Genomic DNA, 27,050 nt, shown 5'->3' on the forward strand with positions numbered 1-27,050 from the left:
AAAGGTACTGCGGGAATCTGCGGGTGTTAAAATTGTGTTACGCAATGAATGGATAACTGCTTGTCTATAACTCGTACTTCGCTGTTTGGTTGTTTATTTTCAGAATAGATAAGAAGAATAGAAATAAACAAAACTGAATTCTTTTTCAAAAGTTTACCGACTCTCGCAAGCCATACATATTTTAAGACTTCGTCTATGTTCAGATAAGCACGTTCTAAGTGATATGCAAACAAGGCCGCAGAACTGCTTGCAAAAGATAGCGAAACGTCTGATCTTTTTCGAAACAAAGTTAATTACGATCGTTGCTTCTGCATAATGAATATATCGAAGTAAGCCTTTCGAACAACAAGATTTCAACAATGAACGAAAGAGTAGAAGATGCAAATGTATAAGGGTCCATTAATAAACTGTTGAGAAATGTGTTTCCAGTCTTTTGTCTGCAACCTTGAAATTATATTGGCATTGTAGAATTTAGCAGACTCCAATAGATGCTTTCTAGCTTTTTTCTTCCTATCTTTATTTCTGTTTATTTTTTGCAAGAAGCTCCAAGGTGATACCAATTCTCGATTTCCTCCTTTTGTTACATTAATTGTGGAGTCTATTTAAGGCACACTGAGTTTTAAATGTAACTTTAATACATTTTGTCATAGTAAGGCATGCTATCTAGAAAACTGATTTGAAAACTTGAATATTGGGTTATTGAATACCGCAGATTTGATTCTAGCAGTTGGTGGCCAGTGTGAGATTAGTAAATAAAGTGATCGATATCAGGATATTCGCTATTAAGATATCATATCAGAAACTTTGTTTTCATTTCTATATCTCTTAATGCCTTTATGGCTGCAGTCGAACTAATTGCAATTTTCAGGTGCATTTTTAGCCTTTTCAAATTGAAAGAATCTAATCTTTTTCGAAAGATAGCTTTGCAATGGTGTACCGCAACCTGAAATTGTTTAGGTTCATTACGTATTGCGATACTACAACAGTAGTCTCCTAAAACATTCAGGAACTGGTCATTTTTCCAAAAAACCTCTGGAATTTTGTCCAGAAACTGAACAGCTTGATCTGATTTACTACGATCCTCCCTCGACCACAAGGATCGCATTACTTGAAACGGAGGTCGATTTAAATAACATAATCAGTGGTTTGTTTGTAACATCGAAAGCTGTTAAAGTCAGAATTTGGTTCATTTTTTTCAGAAATCCAAGGTTTGTCGGAGCCTCCAACACAGGTCGAAAGGGGGCAAGGGCAAATTCTGGACATGCTGTATAACAAAAGACAAAAATGCGAGAGGGAGGGGCTTCACCACCACACTTTTTCTCCTCTAACATCGGATATCTTGATTGTTGCTCATTAATGTAGTTGTCTAGACGGGTTGTTTCAAGCTGTTTGGGTGCTATTAAACTCCTTGCCAGAACAGGCTGGTTAATGTTGAATCTTCTTGTTGATGTTAACACAACCTTCGGAGCAGTTCCTTTTGACATTATTCAACAGAAACTCTTCTCTTTTTAAGATTTATATTGCTGGGTATCCTCGTGTCCTTGTGTTTTTCGATTTTAGCCAGACCTGGTAACGAAATCCTCCGTGTCTCGCTGTTATCTTTTCGTAAATTCAAGTGGGGTTTCTTTGAAAACTGACTCATGGAGTTCATACGCTGACACGAGGCTACAAATTCTGTCTGGCCGTCCCTCATCATCCTCTCCGAAATAAGCTCCATTATCGAGTTTGAGGGAGCAATATCGACTGGCAAGGCACCGTTGTTGTTACGGACAAAGGCACCTGCACAACAATCGAATAAAAACTGTACCATTTCGACATCATCATTCATAGAGGCGTAATGCAGACAGGTGTTACCTTCATTGTCAGGCTTATTAACCATTGCTCCATTTTCGACAAGTATCCTAGCCATTTGTAGATGGCCTTTTTTGCACGCCCGGTGAAGCATTGTCAGTCCAGTATTCGAAGTTAAGTTGATATTCTTTGCTGGCACGTGTTTTATCATGAACCTCACTTGGCCTATGTCGTTCATTTCTACAGCTTCGCACAACATCTGTTGGATTTTAGACACACCCGAGCCTGTTTCATCCATCTTTGCGTTCTATTCACGAGCAAAGAAAGACAGATATAGTCTCACGAACATGTTTGTTATCCCATTGATTTGTAACTTGGGTTTTCATTTGTGCGAACTACCCAACATCCAGACACCAGACAGTTGTGTCATATTTGAAGTGTTTGCCAATGCCATATGAGCGCATTTACCACCTGTAAGGTTTTACATTTCAATCCTACTATAAACTTATTGTTTTTGTGCTTAAAAGTTTCCTATCTGTATTGTCTTGTTAGGTCACATTCCTTTGATTGGTAGGATTCACTGACCACTGCGAACCCACAAGCCTTAAACTTTGATGCCTCAAGCAACCTCAGGCTGTTTTATCAAAATCACAGACGCATAGAATTATTAGATAGCTCGAAATTATTAAATGCTGCTGGGGTTTTGCTAGAGAATCCTGGTCTACTCGTGCCGTTTTTTTATCATTGTATGATTTTTTGAAAGTTTCCTAAAGCGCTCAAAACACCAGCCAAATGTGGCAAGTGTATTCAATTCAGGTACACATGTAAATAAAAACTTGTGCCGTTGCGACATTCTAGAAAAATAAGAGCGTAAGGCGACCTGCTCTGAGACATGCAATCTACCAATTACTTTAGAGACGTTCTTTGAATGAAAGTACAATTTGTCAAATAAAGCTCAAGGCGAACGTTGCCAGTCTCTATAAAGCGTTGCGGAAAGTTTTTTTTTTTATTTGATATTTATGACCCTGGTTGTATTTCTTTTCTGTTAAATACTTTTTTTAATTTCTGCTAACTTTTTAGGTGTGCATCCGAAATTTTTTCTACACTTGTTTTGCCACTGACTTTTTCATGTTATTTTTCTAAGTCAATCGAAATTACCAATTGTTGGTCCTTCTAGATTTCTTAACCTTAAGTAGTATAGTATCATTCCCTCAACATGATAATCTAGGTCTCAAAAGCGACGTGTTGTAATTAACACGCTTAACAATTGATTTGTTAAGTGTTTATCTTCAGAATACACCTACGATAATTATCAGGGCCGGAATAAGTTTGAGTTACGAACTGATCTGCAGTCGTAGCTTAAAGGTTTATAAACTTTGGTATCGATATATTTGAAAAGGGCGAAGGGGGTGTGTCATCAGAATTCTCCTTTTGGCACCTATCTCTGTAAGGGCCTCGTTATCAATCTGGCCTAAGCTTTCTGCGTGAAGAAAGATCTTTGCACTCGAGTAGCCGCAAGAGTGATAAAAATGTTGAGTTCTGCGCGAAGAGTAGCCACACTGGCGCTGAGAAGCCATCAAGCCTGCTCTCAGGTAGCTTTGAAACACACTTTACCAGACTTGCCATATGATTACAATGCATTGGAACCCACAATTTCCGCCGAAATTATGCAACTTCACCATAGTAAACACCATGCAACTTATGTGAACAACTTGAATGCAACCGAGGAAAAGATCGAGGAGGCGAAGTCTAAAGGTAATTGCCTTTCATAAAGTCGTTTTTTTTGTGGTAATTTAGCAAATTTCTAATACTTTTAAGCGAGACATGTCTTGTTAAATCTTTAGATTAGTCGTGTTTTTATATTGATTTTTTTCAAGGTGTTTCTATAAACGGGAGAATCTCAATGTTTTCTGCTATCTTTTGGATGACCAGTCTACAGAGCATGGCAGTTCTTGATAAGATCCTGTGTGTGCAAGACCAAATAAAATTGCATGCAAGAGTGCTGACATGGTGTGCAATGTGTGCACACTACTCAGTTTGTGTTAAATGTGATTATAATTTAGAGCTTTTAACAGGGTAGCAACATTGGTGTGGGGTTAAAGTGTGGTACTTGTGGGGACCCCAGTCAGTCAATTTTAACACAATTTGGTCAACACAATGAGCCTTATGGAGTTGTCTCTTTCACTATAGATTCTTGTTAACTGCAAAAAATTTTCTAAATGCAAGACCACACAAAGAGTATGTTACTCAAATTTTAAGGCTGGAATCTTGTGCGCATACCCCCAGTTTAAAGCAAGTTTAAATATATAAGATCACAGTCTCAAATCTCTTTACTGGCCTCTCATGTAAATCTAGCTTTTGCAGACAATGACTCCAGTATGGATCCCATGGCAGCTGCACTCCAGAGAAATTTTTTAAATAACAGGTGCACTCTTGCACATTCGAATAATGGGGCATGGTTTGAGCGTGCTTTGGGTTGTGGCTCAAATTAAAAAGTTTTTTTCAAATATGGCAAACTGACTTTCTAAATTTGTTTGCAACTGAGATTTCCTTTCTTTATGATAAGGTTTGTTAGAAATCGAGGCCCTTAGGCAATTTGCCCCCTTGTCCCCCACTTGGTGGCCTTGCTTGAGATCACTCTTTAGGCATTAGACCTTAGGCCTTATACCTTGTTTTGACCTTTTTGAACATTATTTTGTAAATCATCTCTTTACTTGCCAAATCTTTAGGAATTTGAATAACATCCACTGATGGTAGTGGTTTGTAAGCATAGTTCAACTCTCAATCATGAAATTCCCTGAGATGTAAAATGTCATACAAGAAATGCACACGCTCAAGAATCACTGAGAAATGTTATGCACTCAAATGTACACACTTATCACAAATGCACTCTTGCACTCCTGGGTAATAATATTTTGTGCACTCCTGAGATCTTGTTGAAAACTGCCAGGAAATCCAGACCGGCAATGACCAAGAAAGTATAATAGGCAGATCCAGAATATTACAAGTGAAGCTTGAGCAGTAGTGTAGTGCTATCAACATAACAAAGGGGGCTCTTGCACAAATGTTGCTAAAATCAATAGCAAAAGTAGAAATCTGTTATATTTTGGCTTTAATATCTAAAGGGGTTCAGCCCCTTGGGCCCCTTAGCACTACACTTCTGTGCTTGAGCTAAGTCAGATTATGTAGATTCCTAGAAAGTCTTATTTTCTTTGATTCAGATCATTCTATGCATCTTGTTACCAATGAGAAACTCATCCCTTGACCAGCCCTTGCTTAGGAAATTGAAATATGACTCAGACTGGAGTTTCCAGAGAACTGGCATGAGCAACAATGGTCTTAGCATGAGCATAGGTCATGGTTTAAGAATATCAAATCAAAATATTGAGATATGATATGATTCCAGGGCCATTCTACGGTTATTTTCTAGAATGTGTTGTCCTTAAAAATTATCAGTTTGCACACATCTGAAAAAAGGTGGCTTGCATGCTTTGTAAATTCTACATGGAAGGTCTTTTTTTATTCTTCTTTATTCCAGAGCCTCTAAAATCGGGATGGGGGTATCATCAGAAAAAACTCGATTTGCTCACACAGTACACACATGATACATGGCTTCTAACTTGGTTATCCCTTTCCCATTGCGTTTACAAGAGACCAGATTGGCCCTATAATTAACAACATAATATTGACAGCAACTGTTTCAACTTATAACAATCAGATGGTTCCGATGCTGGCAAACTCTCATTAAGTTAAAATGTTTTTAATGAATGCTAAAGTTCCAATCCATGAGCATTTCTATATTTCAGAGAACATGTTGTATAAAGAAAGGTATGAAACAAAGGTTTGCCAATGTTCCCAAAAGAATGTGTGTGCAGCTCTACATTTCGTGTGTGTATTAGACAAGCCTCTGAAAAAATCTTGTGTGTGTACATACCACACTGTACAGACTGGTTTAATGGGAAATAGCATATAAATTATTGTTTTTAAATGCGATGCTTCTCTAACCCAAGCAGTGTATTTAGAAGTAGTAAAGAGAGAAAATATATTTTTGATATTTTCATTTCTAACCGGAAGCCCTTGGTAAATACATATTAAAATGAAAAATGTTTTTTTTCAATTAAACTCAAAGTAGTAAAATGTTAATGTCTAGACAAGAAATTTGGGATCTAATATTCTTAAGGCACATTTTATGATACTGCAGATTGATATGCTAATGCCAAAATGATAAACCATGATAACCCTTAACAAACTCCAAAACTCCAGATGATTTTTATTAGGCAGTTTTCTATAAACAGATAAAATGACATAGCTGCTGTCCAGTTTGGGCTTAGAATATGGTAACATTTGCAGTAATTTCATTGCAATTAAGAAAGGGTTATTAGTGGCTAATATGCTATATTCTGGTACCTGATAAGGCTGCTGCTTTGCTTGATATGAAGTTTGGTCTGGAAATATCTCAGACAGATTCTGTGTTACAAGTGACAACTCCAGATTGTTACTGCACTGTCTTTCTTACTTAACTGATTAAAAACCTGGCATTCATGATAAAATTGATAAGAAAATTAACTAAATCTTTTAACAACAACAAATTTATTTTGTTATCACACCATTATGTCATAAACTAGTAAATTGATTGTTTAGCAGAAACTCTTTGAAGTTGGTATTTTCCTTATCTATGTCTGCATACTATCATATGACTCTTCACTGTGACTATACTCAGTAACTCTTGTGTTTATCTCAGTGTTTATGTGTTTATCCTAGGTAACATTTTATGTACATTCTTACACCTTTTTATAATAATAGTCATGTTTAATCAAATATATCTGTTTAGAAAATTAACAAGTATGTGCTAAATGAAATTAAATTGAATTACTACCTTGGTTTCATTTTAAAACTTAATTCTTTTGAAAGGAGATGTTTCTGCAGCAATATCTCTGCAACCTGCGCTGAAATTCAATGGAGGTGGTCACATAAATCATTCAATATTTTGGACAAATCTGAGCCCTAATGGTGGCGGAGAACCAGCAGGTTTGCTATTAAAGCTATAAGTTTCAGAAGCATTTGAGCTATGTCATCAGCAATTGTAACAAAACCTCTTTTAATCCTTTTTTCAATTTATTGTGCATGTTGCATCTCTAAATTGCCTTAATTCCTCTTGCTTTATCACATTGTTGCCTGGTTACATTATAGGAGAACTGATGGAGACAATTGTAAGGGACTTTGGGTCTTTTGAAAATATGAAAGCTAGACTGTCAAACGCTACTGTTGCAGTTCAGGGCTCTGGATGGGGCTGGTTGGTAAGTGACCAGATGCTCACTATGTTATTGAGTTTTATGTCTAAAAATATGTTTATAAGGTAGATGCTTCATTTTTGGTGGGTGAAAAAGTTATCTCCATCACACCTGGCCATTAGAATTTTTGCAGATATATGGTAGAAACCCCTCCCTGTATATGTCAGATGGACAAGATGGACAAGATGGACAGAAAATATTTTGCGATTTTAAATTTGTATTATTCTCAGCTCCAGAATTGATCCTTTTTTGATGAAGGTACTTGCCATGTTTTGCTGTCAAGGTCAAGATGTACATGAAATTTGAACTTTAAGCTCCAATATTTTTCAGTTTTTGTAAGACTTGCCATTGTCAAGATGTGGAAAAGACAAATTTTTGACTTTGCACTACATTCCTTTTTCTTTAAGAATGTTCTGTTCAGTCTCTAAGATGTCAAAAAATAAAAATTCATTATACTGCCCAAACCCCCTTTAACTTAAAGAAACTGATTGATAATAATGTTATATTGTGTTGTGATGGTGTGATGTTATGTTATTTAATATAACATTGTTTTCTGTTGTTTCTAAAATCTTTTGTTCTGCTTATGTGGGAAGAGCTCTGATTTTCCTGTATTTCGCTCAATATAGACAAATAATTGAATGCCAAAATGCATACAACAAGTTTTATGTTATATAATTTGCTGAAGCAAGCTTATTATTGGTTTCAGGGATATGATGCAGTAAACAAGAGATTAGCAGTTGCAACCTGCCAAAACCAAGACCCACTCCAAGCAAGCACAGGTATTTTGGGATTATTTTCCTTAAATACACCAATCCAACTTATTGCCTCTTGAAAAAATTTTGAGAAATTTCCAATCAAGGCTGTAAGATGAATTGGTGTATTATGTTTTATACCCCTGGCCATGTATGTCTCATTCCTTAATTAATTATATTTATAAAGATGAAATAAATTGACGAAATTATATATAGATATAGGAATTTATAGAAGAATCAATTTGTTTTAATTTTTTTATTGCAATTTTCTTCATTTTGTGTTTTGTAGCCTGTACAAAACAACTCTATTTACAATACCTATCTTTATTAATCAATTTATTTCTTTGCAACTAAAAGGGTAACTATCAATTTCATTGTTGGAAATGCTGTGCTTAAACTCTCATAAACTTAAGGAGTTTATACAATCTAGCCCTACTAACTTGTCATAAACTGGTAGAGGCTAACAGATTTGTTTATGAGAAAGAGTGAATGCTGTGGAAAACTTTAAGCCAGTTTTTCATGTCTGCGACTGAAAACATTTTCAAATCAATTGAAGAGAAAGAAAGATTTTGATAAGAATTTTTTGGTAAAAGTTAAATATTGATGTAAAAAGAAAATTAGGAATTTTGCGAATTTATGATTATGGTTATCATTACAAAAAGAAGTTATAAGTTATAATCAGAAGCATAGTTGCCATGAAAGCATAATGGGCTTACTCCTAGACAGGCAGTAACTTTTTTCTGTAGCATTTTTGTTGTAAACTGTGTTGCTCTTGTGGCATAAAGGATAACAATGTTCCCACAGGTGTATACTGGCCAGAATTCCTAGACCCTCTCTCAAAACAACATAAAATGTAATTATGAATTAAGCTTAAAGGCCAAGAAGCCCTGGGTACTTTGAAAGAAGAAAATGCTTTGTTAAAATTAGAAAATCTAAAATTTTCCATAAGATTTTGTGCAGCTATTCTATTGTCTGTCAAATTTAAAATTCACACAAATTTATAGAAAAATTAGAGCATTATAAAAAGATGACATCTTCAATATTCTTGGTAATTAATAGCTTGTGTACAATTTACAGCTTAGTTCTGAGAGAAAACATTGCTACATACGCTATTTATGATAATTATGAAGCAAGAAGCATTTCATGATGAGAACAAGTGTTTGAATGGTTTCTCGATAGTTGGCTAAATCTTTACAATAAGCAGATAATTGATTTCACAACAACTCTATGTTTTATGAGCAGGCTTCTAACAGCTGCTTTCTGTTGTCCTCAGGGCTTGTTCCTCTCCTTGGTATTGATGTATGGGAACATGCTTACTACCTGCAATACAAGAATGTGAGGCCAGACTATGTGAAGGCAATTTACGATATTGTGGACTGGGAAAATGTTGCAGAGAGATTTGCAAATGCCAAAAAATGAGGTTTAAAAACAATGAATTTTGTCAATTGTCTGTATGTGTATGTTTCCAAACTTTATATAATAAAACACTGAACACATTGCTGTCACGATAAGCATTATGTTCTTCTCTGAAACAGCTGAGCTGCTAATAAGAATGGAAGAATTAACTCTATTCCTTGTCAAATTGCTTTTCTCTACTACATTTTCTTGAAGCATTAGCTACCTTTTAAAAGTTTTAACTCTTTCTGTATTTTCTGTTACCTTAGAATGCAATGCACTACTCGTCATTCTCAAGCAATAAACATTATATATTTTCTGCCAAAGGGGAAAGCTCTCCAAGAAAATGCATGTTCACATGAATATTCATGCAAGAAAATGCTTGTTTGTTCACATGTCAGGAAAGTTTTCGGCTTTAGGTGTACAATGTAAAATTGAAGTCTACATCTATAATTCATACATATAAAATTCCGCAGGTTGATCCACAAGAAGTTCATTATAGATTTTGTATTGCAGAAATTATTTTATAAAAAAGAATCGATAATCTTAACCTTATATTTAAGTCAAGATCTTTATATCATTTTTCATTTCCGTATTTTATTATCGTTTTCTTTATTTTCTTGTCTGATACAATCTTATCTAATTTTCTCTTATCCCAACAAATCTTATCTTTTCAAACGTACAAAAAAAAGATGACGTGATACGTTTTAACCGCCTTATGGTGTGTATCACGTGATACCAGCTGTAAAAAAATTATTGGAGCTGAATTTTTAAACAAAAGGGAATTTCAGTCTTTTTTCCATGTACAAATTATCTCCTTGAAAGCGTAACATTCAGTTCTATATACTATACATTCCTCGGATCAAAATGTTATATAACATGTTTAGCTGAATCGCCACCATATTGCAGACAGCTCAATCACAAGGATGATCCCCAATTAGTCTTAATCGAACCTGAATTGCCGCGGCAGCCAATCTAAGTTCATGTTACCTGTAAGATGATTGTGATTTGCCAGGTATTTGACTTGCTTTTTTCCACTTGTTTATTGCGCGTCCAAGCGTGAGCAACCAGTAATCTAATCCGTTGATTACACTGGTGAACAACACCGACAATCCCTACCACTTACTATCTTCTCATTTCTATGAGATATATCCAAATGTTTCTGGTTTCTGATCTGACATACAAGACGGTATGCTAATGGGTAACAGCAAATGGAGATAAGACATCTAATGAAAAATTTACATTCAGAAGTGATGCCTTTCCTTTAAATCTGCATAGTATCCTGCTCCGATTTACCATAGTTTATATTTAGAGTGAAGAAGCATTGGTGAATTGTTGTCAGTTTTTTTTGCATAACGGGTTAAGTATATGAATCCAAAAGGGCTTACCTTTCTGAACGTGCAGCAACAAGCCTCTTCTTATGTATTGCACCTTGAAATGCAAACTGATCCATTTAACCTCTTTTATAATATGCCCATTGCTATTTGATTTCCATTTTTGCACTGGCTTTCGTTCACTGCTAACCAACGCTAACAAAGATCACTGCTTGTGCCATGTCAGAAATACCCTAGAACATGTAATAAGATGACAATTCGTCAGGTGTTGCTGTTTAAGAAAAGCATTTTTTTGTCCACTGTCCGCTTATTCAAAGTTTCATAGACGAGCCAGGGAAGCCGAAACTTTTTGCGTCCCTAATTAGTAGTGCCTTCACATTTGCCTAGTAATTACCTGTTGCGTGCACGTGTTTATCATGTTTGTGATCGCAAGATGCTCATAACTGTTACGATCATTAAACTGAACAGAGATAATCTATGGTAGCTGCATTTTACGTCGTTATTTGACTTCCTTCTGGTAGGGGAATTTTGTCGGTAAAGCTGTTTATTTCTTCGCCTAATCTGTGTGACTGTAGTTATTGGCGAATACACGTTACCGCTGATCGTTGTTTAGAAAGCCTGCGAATATTTTGCATTATTATCGCTGGTACTGACAGTCTTGTGTAAATATGCAAACAAATGAAATTGACGACTAGACGTATTTGGGCAAAATTAAATATCGTTAAGAGAACTGTCTGTATTGGTACCAATACTACACTGCAAGAGTCTTCGCCATTCCTCTCGCAACGTCTAGCTTATCATAAAGGGATCTCGTGATAGGTATTTTACAATCACGTGCATTGCTCTATTGTTTGCATCATCACAAATTTGCCTTGGCAGCCGGTATACAAAGAAGGTAAGAAAGTTCAGTTTTGTGTTTATGTTTGTTTCGTTAAGCTCTAAGCCTTGTGAAAGCTTTCCTTCGCCTCACCAGAAATTGTCACCATCGTAAAGACGTTGCCCAAATGTTCCAATTCAAACAAGGATTTGATCTAGTTACTGCTCAGTTTCGTTTCAACAATCATTTTGTGACCTATTTCAGTCCTGTATTGAATTTCATCGTAATATTAGTGATAGCCTTTTGATATTATGAACTTTTCTTGGAAAGTAAGATCATACCCTTGTTTTGGTTTATATTTTCCTGGGGTTTTTTTCAATTTCGAACAGTCGTTTGTGTAAAATTAATACGTACATTAATGTTTCTTACTCTATACTGTCTCTATACTTTTCGTTACAGAAAGTATTGATAAATCTGTTATAGGAACCAAGTGAGGGGTGCACAGAGAGGGGCACCTATTAAAGGAAACCTCATTGAAGGCACCTATTGTAGGGAACCTATTGAATAGACACTTATGGTAGGGCACTTATTGAAGGGCAACTACTTGATATTTTTCCATCTTTTGAAAAGTAAATTTAAAGGTGGTCTGAAAATTTCCCCTATCTATTTTCAGCATCTTAAAAACTGAAAGAGACTGACTCGACTCGCCTATCAACGGTTATAACCCAAGTCGTAACTAATATGGTATTTATTTAGGGCTCGTGTCCCTCCTAGAATAACGAAATTCTTTGTTTTTGACGAGCTCAAACCGTTTATTGAAGCAGTTATTATTTTTTCCTTCCTGTTTGATTTAAATGCAATTTCTCATTGCTTTTTATGTATAGTTTCCCGCAAATAATTTCCCAAAATCGCTAAAGTTGTGTAAATAGTTGAATCTGCATTTCAATTAATCTAAGTTCATATGCAAATTCAATTAAATCAGAATTGCCTGAGATATGGCCACATTAGCACACCCGCTTCCCCCACCTAATTACAGTAATCTGGTCTTTGTTCATAACTTTATAAACAGAGCCAAAATATCAGTGATCCGTTAATAAACTCCAAATCTTCTATTGGCCATAGCTCACCCGAGTTTTGAAATATCTAACTGATTTTGATATCAAGGAGTATTTCAAAGTGTAGGTTATGGAGTCAAAATTCAGAAATTCTAAAAGTATTTTTTATTTTATGATGTTTCACTTAAGGACTCTATTGGGTGTTGTTGGTTGCTGAATACTGCGAGAAAATATTACATTTTCGATAAAAGAAACATCAATTTGTGCAGTTTGGTGCTTTATCTAATTAATCAGATATTATCAAACCTTTTTGAGAACATTGGAGGGGATGAAAAATAATTTGACAAGTCATCCAGCCCTTCAATATTACATTGAAATAGCAAGCTGTTTTCGACGGAATGTCATATTAAAGAAAGGTGCCGTTATTCCATCTATACGAGGACCTGTTGGATACCAATGATGTTGCTATAAATATTTTTTATTAGAAATGTAACACAAAAAGTGCCTACCAGTCCTTTGACTGGCTACTGCATGTCTTTGCTGAAGAGAATCATTTGTTAAAGTTTTAACTGATGTCGGCGAAGCAATTACCATGAAACAACCGATTAGTTGATTGATATTCGTCAATATGCAAAGGCTCTCTGATATACTTCCGAATTATCAAGTAGTAATTAGGTTCAGGTGTTGAGAATAATACCACATGCTTCACACACACAACTAACTCCCATGCAATATTGGTGATATAGGTTGTATTTAAATCCATTACAATTTCGGCCAAAAATGTACAAGCATCAATTCCTTTTATAGCTAACTCTATGCTTCTTCTTGATTAAGGATTGCTTTACCGTTATACTTTGACATATCCACAACAACGTAGTTCAATGCTTTGAAGTCCTGAAAACATTTCACCAACGACCTTCGAGGTCTTTTATCCTTGACACAATATAAATAGCAACCAATTTTTGTCTGGAAAAATCGTCGTTTTGCTGTAACCAATGACGAATTTTTTTAACATGGTTTTTTCAATCTGTTTGTGGTATCTAATGTTTCTCTTTAGTATTTCCGCCACTTTTCCTAGCAGGTTTCTTCTTTGAACCGACTAAATTTCCAAGCATATTTTTAGTTGGAGTGAGTCCATGTCTGTAGAAATGTCTAGTTAAACAGGAATGGAGACAGAAAGTCACCTTGTCGTACCTCAACTTGTTCTAAAGTTTCTTCTGTTTTATTTGCATTATATCCTTTGACTCTTTACTGGAATTCAATGGGAGCCTATGAAACTGATTCTTAACACTTTTGCTATTTTCAGACAATTGATGACAATTGATTACTGTTTGCTATTTGTAGACAAAAGAATAAATATGGCTTCTTCATTATGCTCATTCCATTGTATCTATTGGAATGTGTCAACAATTGCTTGTTTTCCCTTATGACATTTCAATTAGATTTCATGAGCGAGCAAAATATTCTACATACAATCCTTACCAAAAGTCTTGGTACACCAAGCTAAAATTTTGCAGAACTGCAGTAGCATCCCCCTCTACCCCTTGAAACAATGTTGAATAGGAACAGTTTCAAAGCTTGAAATTCAACGAGTGTAACTCTTTCAGCTAGGGTAAGTAAGAGGCTTTTCAACCAACATTGTTTTGGGGGAGGGGATATTTCTGTATCTAACGGCCGGAAACTTTTTTTTCATCAAAATCTTTCATTGACCGCTGTGTGTTCCAAGGAATTTTGGCAAGGATTGTAGTTATAAACAAGAACTGTTTATTCTGTTTCCACGTTGTCGTTTTCAGCTGCCAATTCAGCTTTGTCTTCAAGCAATTTTTTAGTAACTCATTCCTAGAAAATCTAGTATTTGCATGGAATGTGTAAATGAGCTGGTGTTCCCCCATAACCTTTGTAATCATTGAATTTCAGAATAAATCACGAATTCTTCCAGTGTCGTCAAATTGTTATCACGAACAGATCTTTATTGATTTCTACTTGTTTCTCTCAGCACGGATGCAGTTTCATTTTTCTTATGAAAGATAATTCTCTAGTAATCATTTGAAATGTTTATAAGCACCTGTTACATGCAGTCAATACCGGTCTCACAAATTAGACAAAAGCTGGTCTCTCAATTAGCAGTCTGATCGCCGTTGACAACATTCCTTTACTGGTATCAGTGTTAATAGAAGTTAGCGGTAAATAAGATTGATTTCAAGAAGGTATTCCCAGTTTGCAAGCAAGTTCCAAACTAAATCTCCTCCATCTCGTATACCGACATATGATAAATGCAAGATAGTCCATCAAGTCACGTGCTGATTTTTTATATTACCCCAACCCACTACCATCCCCCTAAGCGCTTCTCCAAGACAAATCTCTATGCTGACAAATTGCTTAAAATACCGACCAATAAGAAAACACCCCCGTATTTCTACATGTATCATATTATTATCTCCATTCACTAAGCAGGTTAAATTTTTTACACAGGGATAGATAAGCCTGTGGGGCCCCGTGGGCACATGCCCCCATTTTTTACAACACATACAAAGGTACCCATGGAGTCAAAATGTGCCTTTCTTGAAAAAGCGACCTAAAATTGTTGTGCCTCACTACTGTTCATATGCTTCCTACTCCCTTGCGAAAATGCCTGCTAATTTCTTTCTTTGTGAAAACGTACTAATTGTACTTTTATCGCGTAAACCAGAGTTTTTTGGAAGACGTGATAAGGAAGGCGTTCCTTCAAGATCAGAGCAGCTCAGCCGGATGTTGAACACATTTACCCGTCGCTTATTCAAACACCCTCGAAGAATTGGGATTGCGTGTAAGAAAGGTCTGGCGCATTCAAGGATGCCTGCCGATGCCTGATGCCAATTTAATCGGCTACGCTTGTGATATGGGTTTTTGCATCAATTTCTGTACCATTTCGTTGTCATAAGTGCATGCAATACGTGTTGATGTCTGCAGCTTCCATGAGTTTATTTTGAATGTCACAAAACTTGCTATGATAAGGTTTATTGTGGTCATATTGTTAGGTGCGGACTAGATATTTAATGTTAAATAGGTATGGTGAAAGGTGCATTAATCTGATTGAAGTATTTGGTCATAAATTTCCTTGAGCTGTTTGAATAACACTACTTTTTGGATAAATCTTGGTTTGTAGCTCCCAATCTTTTGTTTTCTGGGCAATTAACATTAAAGTTTTATGCAAGGTATTATGTAACAGAATTTTTCTCAGACCTTCTCCTGACCCTTTCAGTTTTGCTGACAGGACCCCTTTCAAAGGTTTTAACTCATGAAAATGTTTAGAAAAGTGGCGAAATCAGCAAACAAACTTTTTTGTCTTCTTAGATTATGTGCAAAAAAACCATTGATGAAAACGGATGAATTGTCGGTCGTAATGGAGGAAACACTTAACCTGTTGTTTCTTGGCCCTCGAAAGTTAGGATACACCTCGTTCGCCTCGCTTAAAATGAAGCACAATCCACTCCCCCATCTTCTACCAATAGAAGCATGAGTCCCTCAACCGCCTCTCTCAGACACACAACCCCTCTGTTCTCCGCCCTCCTCACATCATAGTTGATATAGTGTGCTCACACAGACACCATATCGCATGCTTATATGAGCTGAATGTCTTTATTGACGATTCAGAGGTGAATAACTTTTTCCGAGGGGCATTTCACTTCCAAAGATCCGGTACACCTCCTCTGAAAATCCAAAAAAATCCTTAAATCCACAAAAAATCCTTTAGAAATCCAAAAATCCCTGGAAATCTTTATGTGATCCTAATGCTATTCAAATCTTTCAAACTTTCCATTAACAACGATTTTTTGCAAATCTTAGTAATAGTTTGGAAGATGTATTAAAAAGTCAGCTAAAGAGTGCAATAACTTCAACAATGGCCAAATTAATACAGCAGAGACAGATCAGGGCGCTAGTATTGCTGATCACACCAAATCTATTGATCCCACTAAGCAATATATATTTGTCTTCCATGGCAGATGTAAACATTTTGTCAACTTTCGTTTTTACCTTTGAGCTTGAGCACAGGCACCGCGAAGTGTTGAGAAAAGTGGGGGGATCTAAAAAAAGTAGGGCTAAAACCGAATGATATGAGGCTTTACTGGTCGTTCGCTTCAAAATAATATACAATTTCCGCTAAAGCCCCCCAGCCCCCTTTTCCACGGTGCTTGGAGCATCGATTGCCTTTTTGTGACAAAAAATTCTCCATAACGGAGCATTATATTCCATATTTTTTGAAGAATTTCCTTATTCTACAAATCACTTTGAATCGTGATTTCACAACTACTAAACATCAGCTTATCATAAAGGAATGTTGTGGAAGTATTTAATGGCTACAGTGGGGTTGGCCTAAAATTCCTTGCACTTCCAGCTCTTTCCAGTTAACAATAATTGCGGCACCCTAGATTTCATAAATTCGGGGTGAGGGAGCAAAACAAGAGACCTAAAATTGTTGGGAAGCGCCCTGTTTGATAATGTGATGCAAAACTTCATTTACACTCGATATGCTGAAGTTTCTCGTACAATACACACACAATGAATTGCATTTCATAGTTTACCTAAGTGATGACGTCACAAAAGTCTATTTTCAAAATATATGAACTTGGATCCCATAATCCGAAAGAGCATCATAAAGCTCCTCTATATGTGAAAAATCAGCGAGATATGTTACGAAATGGCTGAGAAATGACCACATTAGCGCAGTCTGGTCTTCTGTTAAACTCTCTAATTTCCTTTCTGTTCAAACTTTGTAATCTGCTAGAAAAATTTCTAATCTTTTTGGCCAAATAACACCAGATTGTTTACATATATAACCAATTTTGCATTTTCAAAAGCATTTCAGGATGCTCTTTTAGGTAATGTGGTCAAAATTCAAACATTCTAAAGATGGATTTTTATGACGTCACACCCCAGAACTCTACTATGTTTTAAAAACGTTGGAGTCGTATTTAGTGGAGTCATCTCGGCTTCGATTTCATTTACTTAAAAGTATTACTGACTAGTTTACGAAACATTATTTTCACATTTTCAAAGATATTTAAGAATAGAATATTTTACATCCATTTAAAGTCCCTGGAAATTTTTAGGAATTTCCAATAAATCCGGAAATCTCTGTCAAATCTTTTCAGAAATCGGGAAGTCCCAAAAGTCTCATACGCTTTTTTAGGTAGTGAAATGCCCCTCGTACCTTGCCACATGCTTCTTTCTGATTGCTTATCATCTTTTTGGAAGCAGAAATCTGGTATTTGCTATCTACGTGGAGTCAAGTAATGCTGCTAAGTGAAACAGACAAACATATTATGTAAACGAATTTGCGACCAGCAACGTATTGACTAGTAGCCATCATCTACATAAATATCTTCTAGACTATATGAGTAATTAATGTATAAAGATCGTCACTAGGTACCAGCTATTTTAAAGATTTGGCGACATATCTCGTTTACATGTAAGCATGGGCTAGAATAGATTTATTCAGCTGTTCCTAGGATAAATACGAAAACATCAGGTAGATCAACAAAGCAGAATCGTTTTTCGCCTCTTCAGGCTTGCAAATCTATAGCTACGTCCTTTAACTTCTGATTTCTGGCTTTTGATAACTCGTGTCATCCGTTCTTTTGAGGTTTGTTCCAAAGTTTTTATTTCTAAGGCAGATTTGCATATTCACATTATTGTTTATCACTCAACAGAAAATTGCAGAGTCTGTGGTGGGGAAACCCCCCAGATGATTTCCTGAATCTGCCACTCAAACCTCTGCATTTTTCTTTTACAACCGTTCCTTTAGATATCTAAAGAATCAACGTATAACTTTGACGATTTCGTCATTAAAGATTCGTTTACCAATCAATAAAGGTAATAATGAGTACAAGTGCATTCATCGCATATCTGAGGTAATAGCAACGTTGACACTGTTCCCTGTTTGTTTTGCCCCTTTCAAATAATGCTTCATGTTTTTGGGGGTTCCATTCTGGACTTCTTTTCTCTCCTTTTGTTAGCCCGCTTCAATTTTCTCCGTTTTCATTTTTATCTGTTTTACTTTAGCACGTTTCCTGTTTGTTTTTCTTTAAAAGTTTGTTTTCAAATTTTATTCGTTTCATAGATCTTTAACACCAAGAATAATGCAATTCATCAGAAAAGTCATCAATGTGGACGGGGCCTAAGTAACACGGTTCTGTGATTTCTAAGAAGTAAGGTAATTCTTTGGTGTAAACAGTTACTTATTGATGGAAAATAGTGTAATTTTCCATTCTAAACTGCACTTTGTTAAAGGCGTTCACTCTTTTAATAAAGTCGTCTTCCTTCAGATCAACACTTTCCCTGTGTCTTACTTTCCCTGTGCCTTAATTGTGACGCAATGCTATGACGTGAAGGTTTTGAGCTGATCTGGGTTATATCTCATTAACCTTTTTACATAAAGTACCCTGCTTGGAAGTCTTTTAAGTAAATAGATGAGGATCAACTCTCTCAAGGAAACGTACTTTTTATTCTTGGCAAAAGTACTTGAAACAATCAGTTTCAGACACTATTCGATCTATTTTCTACCCATTCCTATAGAAATAGCTAGGTTGCCCCCTTCCTCCTAAACAATACTCGAAATGCACCTCATCCATCCTAGTTTAACAAATACAGGTAAAATTCGAATGGTACATTTCTATGTTAAATAATCCAACACTGTTTGAAAGGGGAGCGGGGCAACAGCTACTATCAATGAGAAAATGTTGTTAGTGTTCCAAGACGTTTGACAGTGGTGTACATGAATGCAAGGCCTTCTGGTACACAAATTTTTAAAACTCCCTGTTAAAAAGCCAAAAAAGAGTACGAGCATAATTGCTACTGATGACTTACCTAGCAGCAAGCACTTTTAGTGAAAATACTTAGGATGGCTTGTGAATAAGGTTTTTAATAACGTATTCAACTTGTAAATTGCCTAGCTTGGCTTTCTATTACAGCTCTTACTTCTGGTCACAAATTGAAACACTTCATGGATCATGTATCACATATTGCATGTAGATGTTTAATGGTGATTCAGGTTGTACTCGATGTCCTGTTATGAAACAGCCCTCTCTCTTGTTGCTAGACTTTTTAGAGTCATTGTCTGAGATGGTGCAAGAAAGTTTCGCTGCAAACTAGAATAGCTTTTGTTGTCTTTCTCAGATTTAAAATGTGCCGGTATCCTCTTTCTTTATTTCATCAGTTTTGCTCTGGGTTAACTTATGATATACAGTTATCAATTGCCCTGTATTGCATCAATAATTTTCATTTGCTATTTGTTCCATTTGCTCAATGTTCTTTTACCCATCAAAAAATTTTATGGCAGATTGCATGATTTCTAACCGTTCCAGACCATCTTCCTTGTTAAATGAAGTGTCAAATAAGGTTTTTATGATAACATGATTTTTGATGTCGATTTGTGGAATAAATCATCTTCATCAGCTTGATAGGTCAATTTCTGGAAACGAGATGTTGAGCATGTTGTTTCGAATTTTATGGAAGATTTGAAGATCATGGATGCAGTGTTGATGTTGTAGTGGTAGCCAGTTTAATGATTTCATTTTTGCGGCTCGTCTCTGGACAGCTTCAATTTTGTCAATGTTTTTCTTTGGATGAAGATTCAACATGCTGATGCATAATTTAGGTTGGGACGGACAATTGCATTGTATGCTGTAGCTTTAACATCTGGGGGACACATTTTGTGGCTTTGTTTGAGATGTAATTTAGGTGCTCATTTAGATTTAGCTTATTATCTATAATCACTCTTAAGTGGAATGCCTGTGTTTTCTTTTCTCAAGCTTTTTGTGTATGACCAGAATGTTTTAGGGTTGCCTTTCAGGCTTGCACCAACTACATCTTTGATGTCAACCTTATGGCTATTGCGAATTTCCTGTTTTACTTCTTGCCAAAATTTCCTGAACTTTTCCCAATTTCCTGCACACTCTGTCTGTTTATATTTGACATAGAGTTTTCACGTTTTCGTATCATGCTTTTAATGTGCCAGTTAATCCATGGTTGGGTGCTTTTTGATTCTCTTTTTTTACTTGGGATGCTCCTGCTGTAGGAACATGATATTTTCGTCAACTGATCAGGTATCTGGATTCCTGTCAAAGTATTCCTCAGTTAAGTTTACAGATAGTAACCTTATTTTTATCCCAATTTGCTTTATTGTACTTGTATATTTTTCTTGCGGGTTTCTTTATTGATTTAGAAGTGAGTTACTGATGACTAAATTGTGATCTGATATTACAGGATGAACTGATACTTGATTTACTGAGCCTGGGTTGTTGGTTAATATCAGGTCTAGGGTTTTACCTAACACTGGGCGAGTTACTCCTTGGACATGTTGACTCAAACTAAAATCATTTATGACATCCAAGAACGATTCACAGTGATTTTTATCGTGGCCTGGTGTTGTACAGTCATTTGCCCAGTCTATGCATGTGAGATTTATGTCACCACCGATAATAAAGTAAGAATTTTCTAACCTTTTCACTACTGAGGCCAGACTTTCACGAAACTTTTGGATAATATTTAGTGAAGAATTTGGTGGGCGATAAAAGGATGCTATGTCCAAAAGGTTACTCCCTCGAAGCTTGAGTTGTACCCATTTAGTTTCGCATCTCAGGATGAAGTCTAGTTTTGATTCCTGACCAAGTATGACATGAGGTTGGTGTTCTTCAACCACAGCAAAAAACTCTGCTCGCTTGTCAACACTTTTAATTCTGTTACAGTTTATAGACATCACTTTAAATGATTTTGCAATGGAAGACTTCCTGTATGGGTTTCCAGGTGATGATGCTGCAATGGGCGGTGCACCATCAAAGTTATGCTGTGAATAATCGATTCCTGATGAATCACTAAGTCTATGTAATTGATTTGAATGTTCTAGGATGCTTTGGTTGAAGCCATGCTTTTGGAACGATGGCATTTCACAATTGGGACAGAGCCAAACAAGGCTCTGGTTGAGGCAACGAGCATTAAATAGTGAATCAGTTAAAGATGCACATTCTTTGTGAAACCTTACATTGCAATTTTCACAGAAAATACAGTCACATTTAGCTTAAACAGCTTTTTTGCAGATACCACATGGATATCTAGCTGTGGGACCAGGGTTTAAGCTGATGTACCCTGGTTACCAGACTCACTATAAATAAAATAAAATAGTGAGTCTGGTTCCTAGGGTAAAGCTGATGTCACCACTGAGAATTAATAACAATGAAGCAATTCCACGATGTTTCAATACTCGTGAGATTTTTCCAATAATGGATAACGGTGACTTTGCTTGAGCAATAGACATATTTCCTGCAAACACTCTCTGACTTTCAGAATAATCTGTTTGTTTGCATAGTATTTGATGCAATAAGCATCCAAGACTTAGAAGCAGAAGGCAAGAGGAATACATAGTGAGGCCTGTTTTACTGCGTTGATCCAAGCTCGTAAATACGATTTCGCCTTAGGCCCAGCGAGTTCGCCTTCTTGTCGAGGCACAGAAATGACTGCTAGCGAGATATCGATTTGTAACGAACAAGACTAGTTTCTCTTGCTTTGCTGTTCCTTGTGTTAAGCTTGTTCCTTTTTGTATGCACCGCGCTAATTTATATGCACTAGAACCATTCGAGTTGTGGAAGTTTCAACTTAATTTGTGCATCTATACTCGATTCTCAAAGAATGGCTAATGATTTTAACAGAATGGATAATGATAAAGTTTTTAACAATGTATTCAGAGAAAGTATAGCAGGAGTGTAGAGTGCTAGGGGGCTCAGCGGGTTACCCCCCCCCCCCCCTCTGAAGTATAATTTTCCAGAGACTGACTTTCCAGAGAAATGCGGGTGTGCTAATGGCAGTGAGTTAACTTTTCATTGACCCCCTCACAGCAGTACCAGAAGTTATCTAACATGTTAGATATTTTCCTCAGATGCAAAAATAAGTAATTCTTCAAAGGAATTGATCCACACACTGAGAGAATTTAGCTGAGCAAAATGGCAAAAGTGAAATTTTGCTCAGGAATTTCTTCACCGTGTGCGACTTGCTTTCGTGTGGAAATTTTCCAAAAACTTCGTTGAAATGACGCAGATAGACAAACCCACAAAACAAGCCGCAATATTTCTAACACTATCAGCAGTATGACGGTGAATACAATATCCCATGTTTACGTAAATACATTTTGGTTGATATTATCTAGGGCATCGAAAAGGTGCGAGCTTATCAATCCAGGGAATCGAACCTGAAACGAAGGCAGCCATAAAACTAGTTAACAATATAATAAATACAATAACCTTGGTGTGAGCATTATGTAAATTGTTCGTACGTGTTGCCATCGATTCACAATCATCATGAACATCATCACCACCATCGATTGTAATCATCAATCGTTAATCATCATCAATCACTAATCATCATAATCATTAATCGCCAATCATTATCCACACATTTCTCATCATTTTGATCATCAGTATCAACTGTCATCATCATTCATTTTAAAACACACTAATCCCTTCAAATCTCAAAAATATTGCTGTGGGCAAACGTTTGTCGGTAGTAATACTACAGCATCTGGGACAAGCTTGGGCAAGAACTACCCCAAGAGTCGATATTTGGCCCTCTGCTATTTGATATTTTCATAATTGGTATTTTTTAAACCTTGGTAATGGATCACTATGCAGTTTTGTAAATGACAAGACATTGTGCCATTGGGAATAGGGGACAACATCTAGAAAATTTGAAATTAACAAAAAGTTTACGACAATGTTAGACATCCATGTAACTTTATTTGGTATTGACAATTTTGTCATGTCACAAATGTCATGTTTGACACACAATTCAGGAAAACTTGGTTCCATGAATTTAAATGCAAATGTTATCTTTCATTAAATGAACTGCCGTATGCAATCCTTGAAATCGCTTCATGCTATTCTGAATTAATGTCTATCCACTATTGTAGCAACTAACATTAAGTAAATCATGTGATTCAATACAATAAAGCACAATGCGTGGTCATGCTAATTAGATTTTTAAGATCTTTTGTTCGATTTGAATGCCTTGAGTGCTGCAGGACATCGTGGCCCAGAAACTGTATCGTTTTGCCTATATAACTGTAAACATGAATTGAAATCAAGTTATATGCTGTCTGCAGTCTTTAGATTCTAATTCTAGCGCCTAGATACCATCCATTTATCGATTATTGACTGATCAAGTATTCAGATAGAAGAAAACTCAGTAAAAACCAGAAATTTTTCAGCATATACAGCCATTGCCCATATATCGAGATGTTGGTGAAATAACATTCCCTTTTTATCAAAAGAAAGGCTTTCTCAAGAACCCCCTCCCCCAGCAACAGCTAAATCTCTTAGAAAAGACTATGAAAAATTCCTAATTCTCATCCATCGGTTTTCGTACTGTCTTGAAGATGTTTAAATCTTTTGCTGTGTTTGATGTAAGAAGGAAAGGCCGAGATTAATTTGAGGCATTTTTATCATGCTCTACCTCAACCTTCTTGTTAGCTGGTAATGAGGCTGCCGACGCAATAATCTGATGGTCAACAGTATCAGGCCATGGTTGAGAACTGTTGTCGAGAAAGAAACAAAATACAATTGCGTTATGCCGCCGCCGATTACACATGTATTTAAGAGTATTACGTTTAGGCAGCATCGTATTTTGATTAAAGCCGCATGTCAGGTGCTTGAAGAAAAAATTATGCTTTCCTCAGTTCTTAGGGAGGCTGAGACCGCCAGCAGCCTGTTTTTCGTGAGCAGTGGGTTTCTTTACATATATATGCCTATATGATTAATAACAAGTTAAAAGCATAGATCATTTGTATAAAGGGTATTAGCCCTCGAAGTCCAGGGTAACTTTTTATTCTGACAGGAGAACAATATGCATTTTCAATTTATTTTTATTGTATCAACCACTAAATATCATTAATTCATTCTGGTGGTACCTTGGAAGTCAAACCTAAACGTTGAAACCAACACTATATTGTCTAGGCTCGGTCTAGGCACATTGAATTGTAGAGCAATAATTTGCTTCAGTATGGAACATTATTTGATGCGTCTTACTAAACTGTAGAATCGCACATTTTAATGTTGGTTCAATGTGTTTTGAGGCAACAAACATGGGCAGTGGTCACTAGTAATTTCACGCCTTGGTTGAATGTTTATGCTCAAAAGAAGGTATTCCTTTATGCCAAGCATAAGCAGAAGAGATATTTACTACCTGTATGACGTCAAATCGCCACGTATCCAAGATACCTGTGTCACACCTACAGGCAAAGTAACTATGCACACCATAAAACACGTTTCTAAAGATCAAAGATTTCGGCCCTGTTTACAATAGTAGGTACTATCATCGGCATTATCGATGAGATCATATGTTATGATCATTATGATAAATTTCACGCTACCTTGCCCATTGTAGATTTTAATGTCTTATCGCTTAGCTTACTGCCCTGAATGTGCCCGTGGCGCCAAGACAGATGAAAATAATTTTTGCATTGTCTATACACCTGCTTTATAGTGATAATAAAAAACATACATGATAGGTAATACTTTAAACGAGGAAATTTCCATTTTTAATGAAATTTTGACTGGGGTTGCATCAAAAGGTATCTTGTTGTATCTTCTTGCGTCACTCTTTGCTCGATTCAACGATAGAGGCCGGGACACTGAATACCGAATGGAGAGGTACTAGGTGCAATCCATTTTCTAGAAACCAATCATCCTCTGAGAGCATCTTTTTCATCAATAGTTTTGTGGCTTACATGTAAATATATTTCAAACGCTATGGTCGACTGAAAATGAATGCCTAGCGGACATTCTTTTCTCTTTGTAAAATGGTTTACATCACCGTAATTAACCTTTACGCAAATCCAATCTCAAGAAGCAAATCGGATTCAAATTTCTAAATTAGCCACGTCGATGCGTTTGGCCTCTATGGTACAAGCTTCCGATTCGAGTGAATTGGCCTAAGTTGGCCAGCTTACCCTTGACAAGCCAAGTCATTTATTGTGGTCAGGTTTAGGGTGTAGATATTGAATGAATTTTTCAGCAGCAGAAAGTAGCAAAAGTCTCTATTGTGTTTTAGAAGGGCTTATTTCCTACACAATATCATGCAGGTTATGTTCAGCGAAGCATTGTGCTTACAAGTCTGCCACCGTGACCTTTGTAAACTAATTCTCACGCATTCACTGATACAAGACGCAATGTAACTCCCTTACAATGCGTATGTTATTTTTTTTTAAAAAGCTTCCAATAGAAAGTAAACTTGTATCGACAGGACGAAACACGCGTAACACGTTCTTCAAAGACACATAGTATTGAGCTTGAAACACAAAGAAAATTTTTAAAAAAAGGATATTGAAGTTTCCCCAAAAATGTGCAAACTTAAATTTTAAAAAAGTCAAAATTTAGAATAAGCAACCCCCCCCCCCATTTGTGAATAAGCTCCCATCTTGAATAAGCTCCCAATCTTGCAGAGAAGGTTTGAGCAGTGTAGCCAAAGCATTGGGGGGGGGGGGGGATGTGTTTAAACATTTACAAGCCAGGACATTAAATACTGAAGAGATGTTTATCACATTACTGTTAAACCTCATCCAAATAGAAATTACCCAACTTTTAATGTTGATATGATTGCTGTTAGTTGAGAATGCAGTTTTCAATGATCGAAATATTTCATTTTAAACTCAACTTAAACTACGAGTCCAAATCTCACCGATACAAAGGTAGTTTGCAGTTAGCCTGGGTTTACAATAAAAGAACATTGCAAGCACAAAAGTTAGAATAAAGAAAAGAAAAAATTGCTTGTCATTTGACTGTTTCAGAAGTTGTCCATAGAAGAAAGTTTTAGAATTCTTGAATTTCAGGATTATTCCCAGATTTAATAATGTTTTTAAATCTTATCATTCAATCTATCATCAAAGAAATATAATTCTTCGCCTTGCTTTTATTAGGCAGTGTCCCATTGACGCCTTGTCCTTCCAATAAAGTAAAAAAATGAAACTTAAAATGACAGGTTAAATAGTAAAATAAGAACACGTACACGTTAGAGTCCATTAATTCGGGATCAGTCCGAGGTTTATTTCATTAAAAAATAGAAAATAGGAACAGCGTATTGTTATGTTCATAACTCTTGATAGAAGTCTGTGCTGGAGAGTTCCATTAAAGTCTAGGTCTTTCGGTATATTAGAGAGAGAAAACAGAAGAAGCCAGAATCCCAATGTCTCCAATCGATACGATCCAATCGATACAAGTGAGCTTTACGATATATCTTGTCCACCCCCAGTCATACATATATATATGACTCTCATGTTTGCGCTTTGCGATCGTTGTTGACTTTTTAAATTGCTCTAGAATCCAACAGGCAACTCAATAACTACACCAATGATAATGAAAATAATAATTATAATTATTATTTAATTTTCTAAGGTTGGCATGGTGGCAGCTGCAAAGCTTATTTTATTTGTGATAATTCCAGAAATTATACTTTTGAAGATAGATCTAATCAGAAGTTGCATCCGTTTATAGCATTGTGGTTGATCACGCCATCTTCATGAAACAAAAATGTGCCGATCATGTACCTTATGTTTTAAAAAGTGCCTTTGAATAGTTTGATTTAACGATTAATAG

General features: G+C 36.1%; 4 protein-coding genes across 8 annotated transcripts in view; 2 read left to right on the plus strand and 2 right to left on the minus strand.

The window, feature by feature from the left end:
• Positions 1-134: 134 nt before the first annotated feature.
• On the minus strand, positions 135-2,594 carry LOC135682029 (uncharacterized). The gene has a single exon (XM_089113169.1). The coding sequence runs from the start codon at positions 2,087-2,089 to the stop codon at positions 1,484-1,486; it is 606 nt and encodes a 201-aa protein (XP_088969295.1). The 5' UTR covers positions 2,090-2,594; the 3' UTR covers positions 135-1,483.
• Positions 2,595-3,239: 645 nt separating this feature from the next.
• LOC135681956 (superoxide dismutase [Mn], mitochondrial) lies at positions 3,240-9,339 on the plus strand. The gene is made up of 5 exons (XM_065196638.2): positions 3,240-3,546; positions 6,703-6,819; positions 6,982-7,088; positions 7,789-7,861; positions 9,108-9,339. Exons 1-5 carry the CDS (start codon positions 3,321-3,323, stop codon positions 9,251-9,253), a joined length of 669 nt encoding a protein of 222 aa, XP_065052710.2. The 5' UTR covers positions 3,240-3,320; the 3' UTR covers positions 9,254-9,339.
• Positions 9,340-10,673: 1,334 nt separating this feature from the next.
• LOC148958248 (uncharacterized) lies at positions 10,674-25,658 on the minus strand. Its single transcript, XM_089113171.1, has 2 exons — positions 20,916-25,658; positions 10,674-10,796 (listed from the first exon to the last, which is right to left on the minus strand). Exons 1-2 carry the CDS (start codon positions 21,356-21,358, stop codon positions 10,769-10,771), a joined length of 471 nt encoding a protein of 156 aa, XP_088969297.1. The 5' UTR covers positions 21,359-25,658; the 3' UTR covers positions 10,674-10,768.
• The window catches only part of LOC135681949 (uncharacterized), a 42,961-nt gene continuing 26,704 nt past the window's right edge, over positions 10,794-27,050 (plus strand). Inside the window, exons 1-2 of one of the 5 annotated variants that reach the window (XM_065196623.2) lie at positions 14,870-18,058; positions 18,536-18,628. The gene's annotated coding sequence lies outside the window, so the exon portion shown is untranslated. Of the gene's footprint in view, positions 11,459-14,869; positions 18,629-27,050 lie in introns of those variants that run through there. The other 4 variants (XM_065196621.2, XM_065196624.2, XM_089113158.1 and 1 more) reach the window with 4 other exon arrangements.

The sequence above is a fragment of the Rhopilema esculentum genome, chromosome 16 (assembly GCF_057945365.1).
Source record: "Rhopilema esculentum isolate cy_ngs chromosome 16, ASM5794536v1, whole genome shotgun sequence".
NCBI lineage: Eukaryota > Metazoa > Cnidaria > Scyphozoa > Rhizostomeae > Rhizostomatidae > Rhopilema > Rhopilema esculentum.

Coding starts and splice junctions, on each gene's coding strand:
- LOC135682029 (XM_089113169.1), bottom strand. CDS start 2,089: ATGGATGAAACAGGCTCGGGTGTGTCTAAAATCCAACAGATGTTGTGC.
- LOC148958248 (XM_089113171.1), bottom strand. CDS start 21,358: ATGCCATCGTTCCAAAAGCATGGCTTCAACCAAAGCATCCTAGAACAT. Junction 10,797..20,915: donor CTGGCCTCAGTAGTGAAAAG/GTTAGAAAATTC, acceptor TACATGTTCTAG/GGTATTTCTGACATGGCACA.
- LOC135681956 (XM_065196638.2), top strand. CDS start 3,321: ATGTTGAGTTCTGCGCGAAGAGTAGCCACACTGGCGCTGAGAAGCCAT. Junction 7,089..7,788: donor GCTCTGGATGGGGCTGGTTG/GTAAGTGACCAG, acceptor TATTGGTTTCAG/GGATATGATGCAGTAAACAA. Junction 7,862..9,107: donor CCCACTCCAAGCAAGCACAG/GTATTTTGGGAT, acceptor TGTTGTCCTCAG/GGCTTGTTCCTCTCCTTGGT.